The sequence below is a fragment of the Amblyraja radiata genome, chromosome 2 (genome assembly GCF_010909765.2).
Source record: "Amblyraja radiata isolate CabotCenter1 chromosome 2, sAmbRad1.1.pri, whole genome shotgun sequence".
NCBI lineage: Eukaryota > Metazoa > Chordata > Chondrichthyes > Rajiformes > Rajidae > Amblyraja > Amblyraja radiata.
In genome coordinates, this window is record NC_045957.1 from 130995483 (window position 1) to 131009985 (window position 14503).

The 14503-nt window shown below is 41.4% G+C and overlaps 1 protein-coding gene across 1 annotated transcript in view; it reads right to left on the reverse strand.

Moving 5' to 3' along the window:
* Positions 1-1982: 1982 nt before the first annotated feature.
* Positions 1983-14503, reverse strand: part of enkur (enkurin, TRPC channel interacting protein) — a 40426-nt gene continuing 27905 nt past the window's right edge. The window contains exons 4-5 of the mRNA XM_033015847.1: positions 10309-10455; positions 1983-5356 (exon numbers count right to left, since the gene is read on the reverse strand). Of these exons, the coding sequence (XP_032871738.1) occupies positions 5183-5356; positions 10309-10455 (321 nt within the window). The 3' untranslated portion in view covers positions 1983-5182. The remainder of the gene's footprint in view (positions 5357-10308; positions 10456-14503) is intronic.

The window sequence follows — 14503 nt, forward strand, 5'->3', positions numbered from 1 at the left end:
CCGCCATTCAATATGACCATGGCTGATCATCCAACTCAGTATCCTATACCTGCCTTCTCTCCATACCCCCTGATGCCTTTAGCCACAAGGGCCACATCTAACTCCCTCTTAAATATAGCCAATGAACTGGCCTCAACTACTTTCTGTGGTAGAGAATTCCAGAGATTCACCACTCTCTGTGTGAAAAATGTTTTTCTCATCTCGGTCCTAAAAGATTTCCCCCTTATCCTTAAACTGTGACCCCTTGTTCTGGACGTCCCCAACATCGGGAACAATCTTGAATCATCTACAATATTTCTCAAAACGGACCCCATAAAGCTCCATTCTCAGCCTCTTTACTATACTCCCTTTACTATACACTCATGCCTGTGTGGCCAAATGGAAATCAAGAACCAGAAAACATGTGAGAGGGGAAAGATTTAATAGGAACCTGAGGGGCAACTTTTTCACTTAGGGTGGTGGGTATATGGAACAAGCTGCCAGTGGAAGTGGTTGAGGCAGGTACAAAAACAACATTTAAAATACATTTAAACAGGTAAATGGATGGGAATGGATTAGATAGATATGGCCAAATGTTGGCAAAATGGACAAGGTTAGATGAGCATTTTGGTCGGCACATACAAGTTGGCCGCATGAATCCGTAACCCTATGACACCACTGAAGTAGGCCGATCTCAAACAATGATGAGACACAGTACAGGAATGAGATAGAGACCTTAATAACATTGCATCAAGATAACAACCTCTCCCTCAATATCAGCAAAACAAAGGAGCGAGTCATCAATGTTAGAAAGCAGGTGGAGTACACACCCATTATGATGATGTGGAGATCACCAAGAACATGAAGTTCTTAGGTATAAATATCACCAAAAACTTGTCTTGGTCCAACCACCTTGCCATTACAACCAAGAAAGTACACCAATGTCGCCACTTCCTCAGATGACTAAGGGATTTGGGCACAGTTCTGATGACTCTTTCCAAGTTCTGCAGATGTACCGTAGAAAGCATCCTATCCCCATGCTTCTCAACTTGATTTGGCAATTACGCTCCCCAAAACTACAAGAAATTTCAGAGTTGTGGATGTAGCCCTGTACATCACGTAAACCGGCCTTCCACCACGCCTCCCCCCAACCCATTGAATCTATCTACTTATCACACTGCCTTGGGAAAACAGCCAATATAATCAAGGACCTCTCCCATTGGGCAGAAGATAAAAAAGCTTAAAGCCTATGGCACGGTGGTGCAGCGGTAGAGTTGCTGCCTTACAGCACTTGCAGCACCAGAGACCCGTGTTCGATCTACGGGTGCTGTCTGTACGGAGATTGTACGTTCTCCCTGTGACCTGCATGGATTTTCTCCGAGATCTTCGGTTTCCTCCTACATTCCACATAAGTGTACCATTGTCCCTAGTGTGTGTAGGGTAGTGTTAATGTGTGGGGGTCGCTGGTCGGTGCGGACTCTGTGGGACGAAGAGGCTGTTTCCGTGCTGTATCTCTAAACTAAACATACCATGAGATTCAAGAACAGCTTCCTCCCCATTGTTATCAGGCTCTTAAATGGAGTGCTCATGTGCTAGGGCTTTAATCATGATCTTCCATCTAACTTGTTGTATATTTATACAAATTTATTGTCATTTGAGCCCCAGTGAGACTCAAACGAAATTTTGTTTCCACAGCCATACAAACAAAAACAATGTCCTACAGACATACACACAATTAAGTTCACACAAACATCCATCACAGTGAACCCACTGTGATGGAAGGCAAAGTCTTTTCTCTTGTTGTGGTCTTTGCACTTTTATCCACATTTTATCTGTAGCTGTAGCACTATATTCTGCAGCTATCCTTTCTCTTTTTGCACTGCCTATTGCACTCATGTATGTTTTGATTATAATTTTGCATGAATGATTTACCTGGATAGCAAACATAACTACGTTTTTCACTGTATTTCAGTACATATGATAATAATAAATCACCGCCAACACCAAGAACCATATGTTTTTATTTTGTCCAAGGAAGAATTATGTCTCTATTACATAATGTGAAAAAGATTTGTGCAGTCATTAAATTTGTTTTTGTAAAATACACATTCTGGTATCAATAATATTTTTTAAGAGGTGATATTTTTCACAGTTCTGCCTTAAAAATGTCTGCAACGCACCTAGAAAAAGCTTACAATCCCTTTCAATCTGAATGTGAACAATAACCAATTTGAACAATATTTAGTTCTCTTTCATATTTGGGAGTTCTTAATTTACATTAGGCATGAATGTTTTGCCACTGTGTTATGAATGATTGTGGTTTGTATGTATTGACATGAAAAGTAGAACTAAATGGATTAGGAAAGCATTTTTGAAATCCCAATCGAACACTCTGCGCCCACCGGACTGGCTACCCATCACACATTATAGATGAGGCAATTGACAGGAATTGGGAATTTTCACATCTGATCAGGGCGGGGTGCTCAGAAAAATAAAAATGTAAACATCACATGCTGTCTCTGGGATAGGTTACAGTGACAGATGTAATAGCGAGCTCATTTCTTATGTCCCTGTAGGTTTTTGCTGCCTTGGAAACGGGTCAGACAGCAGGCGCAGAGAAACGAACAACCCATTTATTTCCACCTGCCCATATTGAAAACTGTTTTGGCAGAGTAGGAGTGATTAGTCTGATTTCCAATAACCCTTGCTGAAATTCAGACTTAGAGATTGAAAAAATTAGTATGTGTTAGAAATAAGAGTTGTCACAACGGTTTCACTAACAATGATGGCAAAGATACTGGAGAAACAATATGCGTGCGGACTTCCTACTAAACAGACATTAAAACCTCCTTAATCTAGAGCGCATCTGGACGCATAAAGTAAGGTTCAAAGGGCGTGGGTGAGGATTGCAGAAGGTGGCTTTGGGAGGATAGTGGGGACGTGCTCCTGTCAGGCTTCCCACCTTTTGTATTGTGTCAGACTGTGGGGTCGCTTTGCATTCCACCTGACGGCTCCACCCGACAGGGCAATGGTCTGGGGGGACGTGTTGAGTTGTGCTATTTCTGAAATTCTAGAATTTGAAAGCTGGAGGAGAAAGTAGGTAATTGCCATTTTTGATACCTTGTTTGTATTGAAAGCATCACATAAATGTCCCCGCATTCTTTTTTTTCCTGTGTCGTACAGATTTCACTGAAAATACCGTACAATTTACCCCAGTGTAAGAGTCAGTGATGTTTTGTTTAAAGCATAGTTAATCCTCACTTAGAATCTCCCCATGGTACACAAGGTTCCTGTGTTTCAAATAAACAAGTTAGTGGCTCTGTGAGTACTCATATGGCAGGAACAGAATAACATTACAACTATGCAATTTGGCTATGAAGTAGATTCTGCATACTGGAAAAATAAAAGAATCCTCACCCTTCCTCCCTGTAGTTTTATTAAGAGCCTCCTCAAAACCTTCTCAATTCTGTGAATTTAGCAAAAGTTTATTTGACGGGTTGATAGCTCCATCTAGACTGTGCATTGTGAAGGACTCTGAGGGATGATTCCACTCCAAGTGCACATCCATATGAATAAATATTGGTAAGGTAAATTTAAACATTCCAACAAAAAGTGCTTCAATGGAACCCCTTCTTCAAGCAGTTTTGCTGCAGCCCAAAAGAAAATAATTGAAAAAAACATTGACATTATAATGCAAGTCATGACGGGGTGGGGGGTTTCAGACACAAAAATAGATAAGTTGGTTCTGGATGAAATATCAAAACATTATTTATCGCCTGTCATAATGCCAGTCCAACCTGCCCACTTCTGGTGTAATGGAGGCAGGAATGGGCCAGAAAAATGAACTACCCTCTGGGAGTAGGTCTCCGATTTAACCCTTTGTTTGTCAGACTCCCCACATATGCAAGCTCAACAGCTGCAGGGAGACAGGGTGATTCTGGGAAGTCCCTGTACAACACATCATTCAGGCCGGGGCACAGGAATGTTTTCCTCCCACTCCTCCAAGCTTACCATCTTGCCGTAAATCAGAGTTCTCCTTAATTTCCCCTCTCAAGGTGTGAGCCGAGCTTTCAAGGTCAGTGATCAAATAACCACCCCTTGCATTCTATTACCTTGGTATTTGAACAATGAAGTTCACACCTTTGTGCCGCTTTCAAAAGCTTTAGTGCTAATGGTGTCCCTTTGAACTATTGTTACTGTTGTTGGGTAGGGAAGGTAGCGTCCTAAATTTCACGGGGTGAGGTCCTATGAGCACTACTGTGATGGCAATCTTTTTTTCTCAAACAATGGCAGTTGAGGGATAAATTTGTGCAAGGAGGAACATTGATCTTTTTAATATGAATAAATACTTTAATGTCCAACTGAGGTCAATTAAGTCTCTATTTAAAGTATCATTTAAAACAGATACTGTGTATAGCTTAGTTTTCACCCAGAACGATACTGAACAGTAACCTAATTTGATGTTCAAATTTCTGTGATAGATCTTGAATCCACAAACGGGCTTTTCAAATGAGTTCACAATTTATTGTCATAATCTTCCAGCTACTTTTGTAAGATTTGTCTTTACACATGAGCGTTGTGGACTACAACTAGGACATCTATTCAAGGGATCTTTCTTCCTGTCGATTATTTTGTTCGTCTTCAATGGATGCAGAATACATTTGCAATGTTTTCAATTTAATGTCTTCTTAGTGTTTCTCTGCAATGGCTGACTATCTTTACATGCCAATTTATGTCTTGAGGTGTTGTTTTACAAAGATATCCCTGCCAGAGTATTGTGATCTTTTCCAGTGCCTTGTTGTGGACATTCCCCAACTGATTTATTGATCAACCATTTTCCATATCCTGTGACATGGTAACTCCCGAAGTGTAAATTTTAATCCATTAAGAAATCTGAAATGATAGATTCAAACCCGCTGATAGCTTCTCATAAAAATCAATATTATTGATACAAAATGTTTGTACAATACAAAAGTTTCCTTGTTACCTTAAAATAATTGTTAAACCCCCTCCCCCCCCCCACAAATGTTGTGCTAACAATACATTTGAATTCTCCATTTTTGCACTTTCATGCATACATCCTCTAAATATGATAACTATAGACATATTATGTGATAAATTACTAGAATCAAATGCTTACAAGGTGCATTTTATAATACAGTTCACCTTTTCCAAAACATACGTAATAAGTTTAATAAGGTATTTAATGTTGTGGAATATATATAAATTTGTGCCTCTCAATCAGGTCAATGTCTTGCTCTAGTTTTTTCATTTTGGTCTCAAGTTTTTCTTTATGGTTTTGCTTGGAAACAGTATCGATCAATATTGAAAGACCTTGAAATGAATGATTCAGTTCCTCCCAGTTCTGCTTCAGTCCCTAAAAAGTTACCAGAAATAGAAAAGCAAACAAATCAATATTGTGCTATCAGTTTGAAATTGAAATAGTATTTCTTAAACTACCTTGGCATCAACATATCAACTGGCATTCAAAATTATTTACCGAGCATTCAACTTCCTATAATTGAGGAGTTCAGCTCTTGATGTTAAAACATTGTTAACCAATTATCTACCCAAGCTAGTGAAATGCACTATTAGAAATATTTATTAGAAATAAAAACTGCACTGCAATTAAATAATTTTGTTGACTCTTTACTAGAGTTATTACAAACGAATGCAAGTCTCTTCCTTGCAAAATTAACTGGAGCTTGCAAACCAGATTATGAATTCAGCAACACAGCAGAGAAAAAGTACTTCCTTGATCTTTGTTTTGCAATTCCAATGGCTTCAGTCCAATATTGTCTCCAAATAACTAAAGTTGATTTAGTGACTGCCCTATGTACTACAGGTTCCAGGGACAAAATATGAATAGCTCTTCCTGCCACACTTTTATTCTGATCTCTTCTTATTGCACAGCAATTATGGCATTTTGTGAGACAGCAAAAGAGAAGAAAAAGACAATGAACAGAGAATAAGAGAGGGTGGGTTTCTTAAATGTGTATATTTTAATGCTAGGAGCATTGTAAGAAAGGTGGATGAACTTAGAGCCTGGATTGACACCTGGAAGTATGATGTTGTGGCGATCAGTGAAACATGGTTGCAGGAGGGCTGTGATTGGAAACTAAATATTCCAGGATTTTGTTGATTCTGGTGTGATAGAATTGGAGGGGCAAGAGGTGGAGGTGTTGCATTGCTTATCAGCGAAGATATTACAGCAGTGCTTTGGCAGGATAGATTAGAGGGCTCGTCTAGGGAGGCTATTTGGGTGGAACTGAGAAATGGGAAAGGGGTAGCAACACTTATAGGGGTGTATTATAGACCGCCAAATGGGGAGCGAGAATTGGAAGAGCAAATATGTAAGGAGATTGCAGATATTAGTAGTAAGCACAAGGTAGTGATTGTGGGAGATTTCAATTTTCCACATATAGACTGGGAAACACATTCTGTAAATGGGCTGGATGGGTTGGAGTTTGTAAAATGTGTGCAGGATAGTTTTTTGCAGCAATACATAGAAGTACCTACTAGAGAAGGGGCAGTGCTGGACCTCCTGTTAGGAAATGAGATGGGTCAGGTGGCAGAGGTATGCGTTGGGGAACAGTTCGGGACCAGTGATCACAATACCATTAGTTTCAATATAATTATGGAGAGGGTCAGAGCTGGACCTAGGGTTGAGATTTTTGATTGGAGAAAGGCTAACTTTGAGGAGAAGCGAAAGGATTTAAAATGAGTAAATTGGGACAGTTTGTTTTATGGGAAAGATGTGGAAGAGAAATGGAGGACATTTAAAGGTGAAATTTTAAGAGTACGGAATCTTTATGTCCCTGTTCGGTTGAAAGGAAATAGTAAAAATTGGAAAGAGCCATGGTTTTCAAGGGAAATTGGACACTTGGTTCGGAAAAAGAGAGAGATCTACAATAATTATAGGCAGCATGGAGTAAATGAGGTGCTTAAGGAGTATAAAGAATGTAAAAAGAATCTTAAGAAAGAAATTAGAAAAGCTAAAAGAAGATATGAGGTTGCTTTGGCAAGTAAGGTGAAAGTAAATCCAAAGGGTTTCTACAGCTATATTAATAGCAAAAGGATAACGAGGGATAAAATTGGTCCATTAGAGAGTCAGATTGGACAGCTATCTGCAGAGCCAAAAGAGATGGGGGAGATATTGAACAATTTATTTTCTTTGGTATTCACCAAGGAGAAGGATATTGAATTATGTGAGGTAAGGGAAACAAGTAGAGTAGCTATGGAAACTATGAGATTCAAAGAAGAGGAAGTACTGACACTTTTGAGAAATGTAAAAGTGGATAAGTCTCCAGGTTCAGACAGGATATTCCCTAGGACATTGAGGGAAGTTAGTGTAGAAATAGCCGGGGCTATGACAGAAATATTTCAAATGTCATTAGAAACGGGAATAGTGCCGGAGGATTGGCGTACTGCGCATGTTGTTCCATTGTTTAAAAAGGGGTCTAAGAGTAAACCTAGCAATTATAAACCTGTTAGTTTGACGTCAGTGGTGGGCAAATTAATGGAAAGGATACTTAGAGATAATATATATAAGCATCTGGATAAACAGGGTCTGATTAGGAACAGTCAACATGGATTTGTGCCTGGAAGGTCATGTTTGACTAAGCTTCTTGAATTTTTTGAAGAGGTTACTCGGGAAATTGATGAGGGTAAAGCAGTGGATGTTGTATATATGGACTTCAGTAAGGCCCTTGACAATGTTTCTCATGGAAGGTTGGTTAAGAAGGTTCAATTGTTGGTTATTAATGGTGGAGTTGCAAGATGGATTCAACACTGGCTGAATGGGAGATGCCAGAGAGTAATGGTGGATGGTTGTTTGTCAGGTTGGAGGCCAGTGACTAGTGGGATGCCACAGGGATCTGTGTTGGGTCCACTGTTGTTTGTCATGTACATCAATGATCTGGATGATGGTGTGGTAAATTGGATTAGTAAGTATGCAGATGATACTAAGATAGGTGGGGTTGTGGATAATGAAGTAGATTTTCAAAGTCTACAGAGAGATTGATGCCAGTTGGAAGAGTGGGCTGAAATATGGCAGATGGAGTTTAATGCTGATAAGTGTGAGGTGCTACATCTTGGCAGGACAAATCAAAATAGGACGTACATGGTAAATGGTAGGGCATTGAAGAATGCAGGTGAACAGAGGGATCTGGGAATAACTGTGCACAGTTCCCTGAAAGTGGAATCTCATGTAGATAGGGTGGTAAAGAAAGCTTTTGGTGTGCCGGCCTTTATAAATCAGAGCATTGAGTATAGAAGTTGGGATGTAATGTTAAAATTGTATCTTCCCTACTTCTCAGTGGGAAAAGCTTATCCACGGTCAACTCTGTCTATCCTCTCATCATGTTTAAAGACTCTATCAAGTCCCCCGTTAACCTTCTGCGCTCCAAAGAATAAAGCCCTAACTTGTTCAACCTTTCTCTGTAACTTAGTTGCTGAAACCCATGCAACATTCTAGTAAATCTCCTCTGTACTCTCTCTATTTTGTTGACAGCCTTCCTACAGTCAAGGCTGTCAACAAAATAGAGAGAGTACAGAGGAGATTTACTAGAATGTTGCCTGGGTTTCAGCAACTAAGTTACAGAGAAAGGTTGAACAAGTTAGGGCTTTATTCTTTGGAGCGCAGAAGGTTAACGGGGGACTTGATAGAGGTCTTTAAAATGATGAGAGGGATAGACAGAGTTGACGTGGATAAGCTTTTCCCACTGAGAGTAGGGAAGATTCAAACAAGGGGACATGACTTGAGAATTAAGGGACAGAAGTTTAGGGGTAACATGAGGGGGAACTTCTTTACTCAGAGAGTAGTGGCTGTGTGGAATGAGCTTCCAGTGAAGGTGGTGGAGGCAGGTTTCATTTTTATCATTTAAAAATAAATTGAATAGTTATATGGACGGGAAAGGAATGGAGGGTTATGGTCTGAGCGCAGGTATATGGGACTAGGGGAGAATACGTGTTTGGCACGGACTAGAAGGGTCGGGACGGCCTGTTTTCGTGCTGTAATTGTTATATGGTTATATGGTTATATTAATATGAAAAAAAAATGCCGACATTAATTAAACTATTCCTCAAAGGAAGCGACATTTAGCTGGAGAGTTATATGCCGGAGGAAAAGGGTGGAAGAGAAAGTGAAAACTGGATGACGTTTCGGGTCGAGACCCTTCTTCAGACTGAAAGTCACGAGAAAGGGCAACGAGAGATATAGACAACGATGATACAGAGAGATAAAGAACAATGAATGAAAGATATGTAAAAAAGTAATAACGTTTAGCATCACTCTGACAATGGTCTTTCAGTCTGAAGTTTCCCTTTCCCATGACTTTCAGTCTGAAAAAGTGTCTCGACCAAAAACGTCACCCATTCCGTCTCTCCAGAGATGCTGCCTGTCCCATTGAGTTACTCCAACTTTCTGTGTCTTTCTTCAGTTTAAACCAGCATCTGGAGTTCCTTCCTACACATTGCTTTTTGTAATATACATTAATGAATAGACAGTAGACAATAGGTGCAGAAGCAGGTCATTTGGTCCTTTGAGCCAGCACCACCACATGGATGATCATCCGCAATTAGTACCCCATTCCTGCCTTCTCGCCATATCCCCTGACTCCACTATCTTTAAGAGCGCTAACTCTCTCTTGAAAGCATCCAGAGAATTGGTCTCCACTGCCTTCTGAGGCAGAGAATTCCACAGATTCACAACTCTCTGGGTGAAAAAGTTTTTCCTCATATCCGTTCTAAATTTAAATTTAAGAGAGAGTTAGATAGAGCTCTAGGGGCTAGTGGAGTCAAGGGATATGGGGAGAAGGCAGGCACGGGTTATTGATAGGGGACGATCAGCCATGATCACAATGAATGGTCTCCTCCTGCACCTATTTTCTATGTTCTATGTTTCTATGTAAATGGCCTACCCCTAATTCTTAAACTGTGGCCACGGTTCTGGATTCCCCCAACATCGGGTACATGTTTCCTGTTTCTAGCATGTCCAATCCCTGAGTAATCTTATATGTTTCAATAAGATGCCCTCTCATCCTAAATTCCATAGTATAGTAGCCAAGCCGCTCCATTCTATCAACATATGACAGTCCTGCCATCCCGAGAATTAACCTCGTGAACCTGCGCTGCACTGGTCTTGGTTCTTTGGAGCACCATTTCAAAATCTGGTAATGGCACAAAACTGGCCAAGCACAGGTAACAAATGCCACGTTTTGTTCAGGAATCTTTATAAGTTTCATCCTTTGTTTCCCTCAAATTTCCAGATGTTACCCAGAAGTTTGATCTTTATCAATAAATAATTAAAAACATATAATCGCTTCATACCATTAACACATTGTTTCGCTCCTCTTCAGATAACAGTTTCATGGAGCCTTGCCGAATACGCTCTTTAACATAGGCATCATATTCTTCTTGGGCTTTCTTCTCCTCTACTGTCCGCTTGATGATATAATCTGGTATTTTCCCATAGCCCTATTAAGTGAATTACTGAGATTAACCCATGGAACATTAAACACATATTCTGTTTTATCGTTGAATTAATGAATTGGAGTTGTCAAAGGATAGAGATAATTGGGACATTTGGCATGTGGAGTTTAATCTAGACAGTGTGAGGTTTTGGGAATTCAAATATATAGTAAATGACAGGACTCACAGAGACATCGCCAGGTAGTTAATCAGAATATTTTTCCCAGGGTGAAAATGTCAAATACAGAGAGCACATGTTTAAGGTGAGGGAGAAAAGGTTTAAAAGAGATTTACAAGACATGTGTTTTTTTACACACAATAGATCGTAGATGCCTGGAACATGCTGCCGGAGGATATAGTACAAGACATGTTCAGCCTTCAACACGATAGTCCCCACCAGACTGGCCGAGAAGCTAATGGAATTGGGGCTCAACACCTCCCCGTGTGCCTGGGTCCTGGACTTTCTCACCGCCAGGCCCCAGGTAGTCAAGATGGGAGGGAATACATCGAAGTCCCTCACTGAGCACAGGATCGCCCCAGGGTTGCATCCTCAGCCCCCTAATGTACTCCCTGTACACACATCAAAAAAACGAAGGAGCTGATCATGGACTTTAGGAGGGCACATCATCCGAGGACGTACACTCCATTGAGGATAAATGGGGATCCTGTGGATAGGGTGAACTGTTTTAAATATCTGGGAGTCCACATCTCCGAGGATATGACATGGGCATCACACGCCTCAGCACTCGTGAGTAAGGCAAGGCAGCGCCTTTACCACCTCAGGCAATTGAGGAAATTCAGAGTGTCTCCGAGGATCCTCCAGTGCTTCTACGCAGCGGTGGTGGAAAGCATCTTGTCCGGGAACATTACTATCTGGTTTGGGAATTGCTCTGCCAAGGACAAGAAGGCTCTGCAGAGAGTAGTGTGTTCGGCCGAACGCACTATGGGAACTTCACTTGCCCCCCTGCAGGAACTATACATCAGGAGGTGCAACTCCAGAGCCAACAATATCATGAGAGACCCCTTCCACCCCTGCAACGGACTGTTCCAGCTGTTATGGTCAGGCAAACGCCTCCATTGCCATACGGTGAGAACGGAGAGGTTGAGAAGGAGTTTCTTCCCAGAGGCCATTCGGACTGTAAAAGCCTATCTCACCAGGGACTAACTCTACTGAACGTTTTTCCTTCCATTATTTATTATGTAAAAGAATATGTGTGTTATGATTGTGTTTATAGTTTGTTTGGTTGTTTGGTTGTTTGTCTTTTGCACAAAAGTCCGCGAGCATTGCCACTTTCATTTCATTGCACATCTCGTATGTGTATGTGACAAATAAACTTGACTTGACTTGACTTGACTAGTAGAAGCAGATACGTTAACAATGTTTAAGAGGCATTTAGGCAGACACATGAACACGCAGGGTATGGAGGGATATGAAGCATGTGCAGGTAGATAGGATTAGTTTAGATTGGTATCATGGTCATCTCAGACACTGCAGGCTAAATATCTTGTTCCCATGTTGTACTATTACTTTAAATGCCATTGAATTTAATAACAACGTGTTTCCTCATTAGCAATCAAAAATCTAAAATATGACTTTAATGTTGACATTAAACTTTATATGATTAAAAATATGTGCATTCAGTTTCTTTCCTCAAAATCATGTTATTAGAAACATAGAAACATAGAAATTAGGTGCAGGAGTAGGCCATTCGGCCCTTCGAGCCTGCACCGCCATTCAATATGATCATGGCTGATCATCCAACTCAGTATCCCGTACCTGCCTTCTCTCCATACCCTCTGATTCCCTTAGCCACAAGGGCCACATCTAACTTCCTTATTTAAACATTCTTGATTTGAATTTCAATGCCTGTCACCCTTATTTATAATCTTTGAGATGTTCAAAAGCACACTACTTTATGATAGAACTGAGCACGTCTAATTATAGCACATGATCATACCACACTTTAATCTGGTGAATCACTCAAATGCTTGCAGGGGAAAGAGAAAACATTCTGATGACACTTCTTTTACAGGAACAAAAATCATTAAATATTATTTTGAATAGGATAGACAATAGGCAATAGACAATAGGTGCAGGAGTAGGCCATTCGGCCCTTCATGCCAGCACCGCCATTCAATGTGATGATGGCTGATCATCCCCATGTTGATGATATTTTGATGAATTATGCAATTTCACAATAGTAATTTAATTTATCCAATGTATTTTTGTGTCTTTAAACAACTATATTAAAGTTTCTACTTGAAGCTTGACACTCTCCTAAATAGCTCAAAGAACATTGGCTTAATTACTTTCCCTAGTGTTATGACTCTGGCAGCTGATAAATAGGTTGGGTCAAGATGCATATCAGTCTCCCAGATAGTTTTGGTCCACTGCCACAGGTCTACAGTAAACGCTACCTAACTGGTCTTTCAAACATCTGGAAAACAAGGAAACCTATGTCAGACTTCTATTCAATACAATACAATTTTATTTGTCATTTGAACCTCGTTGAGGTCCAAATGAAATGTTGTTTCTGCAGTCATACACTCAAAAAGAAAAAGACCCAAGACACAACACAATTTACACAGACATCCATCACAGCGCATCTCCTCCTCGCTGTGATGGAAGGCAAAAAACGTATCTCTCCCCTGCACTCCCTTCTCCCCCCCGATGTCAGAGTCAAAGCCCCCGGCGGGCGATGGTAATTGTCCCGCGGCCATTAAAGTCACGCCGGGTGATGCAAGGCCACGCTCCGGGTCTTGTTGTTGGAGCCCCCGGCGTGCGCTAGCAAAGTCCCGCAGCCATTCCAAGCTGCGCGGGGCGGTGATGTAAGGCCCTGCTCCAGGTAATCTTCAACCCCGCAACTCGGGCGGGAGAAGTCGCCGTTGCGGAAGCCCCGAAAAATGGTCTCCCAGCAGGGACCCGCGGGCTCCCGGTGTTCCTGTCTGCCAGACCTGCGGTTGGAGCCTCCGAATCCCCGGGGGTCGGGTCACAGCAGCGCGCCACCACCGCTCCACCCACTCCGGACTCGGCCAGCTTCGTGATGGTACGTAAGTCCGCAGCTGGAGCCCCAGGTCGTTCCTGCTGGAGGCCGCTCCACGTTGCAGCCCCAACGCCAACGAAGACCCGACAAAGAAAAGGTTGGGTCTCCCGTGCAGGGGAAAGATTTTAAAGTTTCCCCCCCCCCCCCCCCCACCGCCCCCCACACACATACCCCATCAAAACAAATAAAATAAAAACTACATTGAAACGAGACAGAAAATAATAAAAAGACAGACGGACTGCAGAGGCCGCTGCGACGTGAGTCGCGCCGCCCACCGGACTATTCATTGACTATAGCTCTACCTTCAACACCATAATTCCAGCCATACTAATCTCCAAACTCCTGGAGCTAGGACTCAGCATCCCATTTACAACTGGATTGTGGACCTCCTGACCCAAAGACGGCAACCAATAAGGATAGCTGACAAAACATCCTATATGATAATTCTCAACACCAGTCCCCTGCAATACTGCTTTCTCAACTCCCTACCATATTCCACGTACACTCATGACTATGCAGCCAAATTCTGGTCTAACTCAATTTACAAGTTTGCAGTTAACACCACAGCAATGTCATCAGCATCAAGTCTCAAGTAATGACAAGACAAAATATAAAATATAGAACCATATAGAACAGGCCCTTATGCCGAAAATGTCTGTGCCGAACATGATGCCAGGTAAAACCAGTCTCATCTGACTGTGCATGATCCATATCCCTCCATTCCCTGATGTTCCTTGTGCTGATCTAAACGTCTCTGAGATGCCACTATTATGTCTGCCTCCATATGACAGTGCATTCCAAGCACCAACTACTCTGTTAAAAAAACTTACCCCGCATATCTTATTTAAATCTTGCCCTTTTCACTTTAAATTTATGCACTCAAATCATTGGCATTTCCATCCTGGGAATAAAAATTGTTACTGTCTACCCTTCTATGCCTCATAATTTTATATACTTTTATCAGGTCTTCCCTCAGCCTCTGATGCTGCAGAAAAAAAAAAAAAATCATG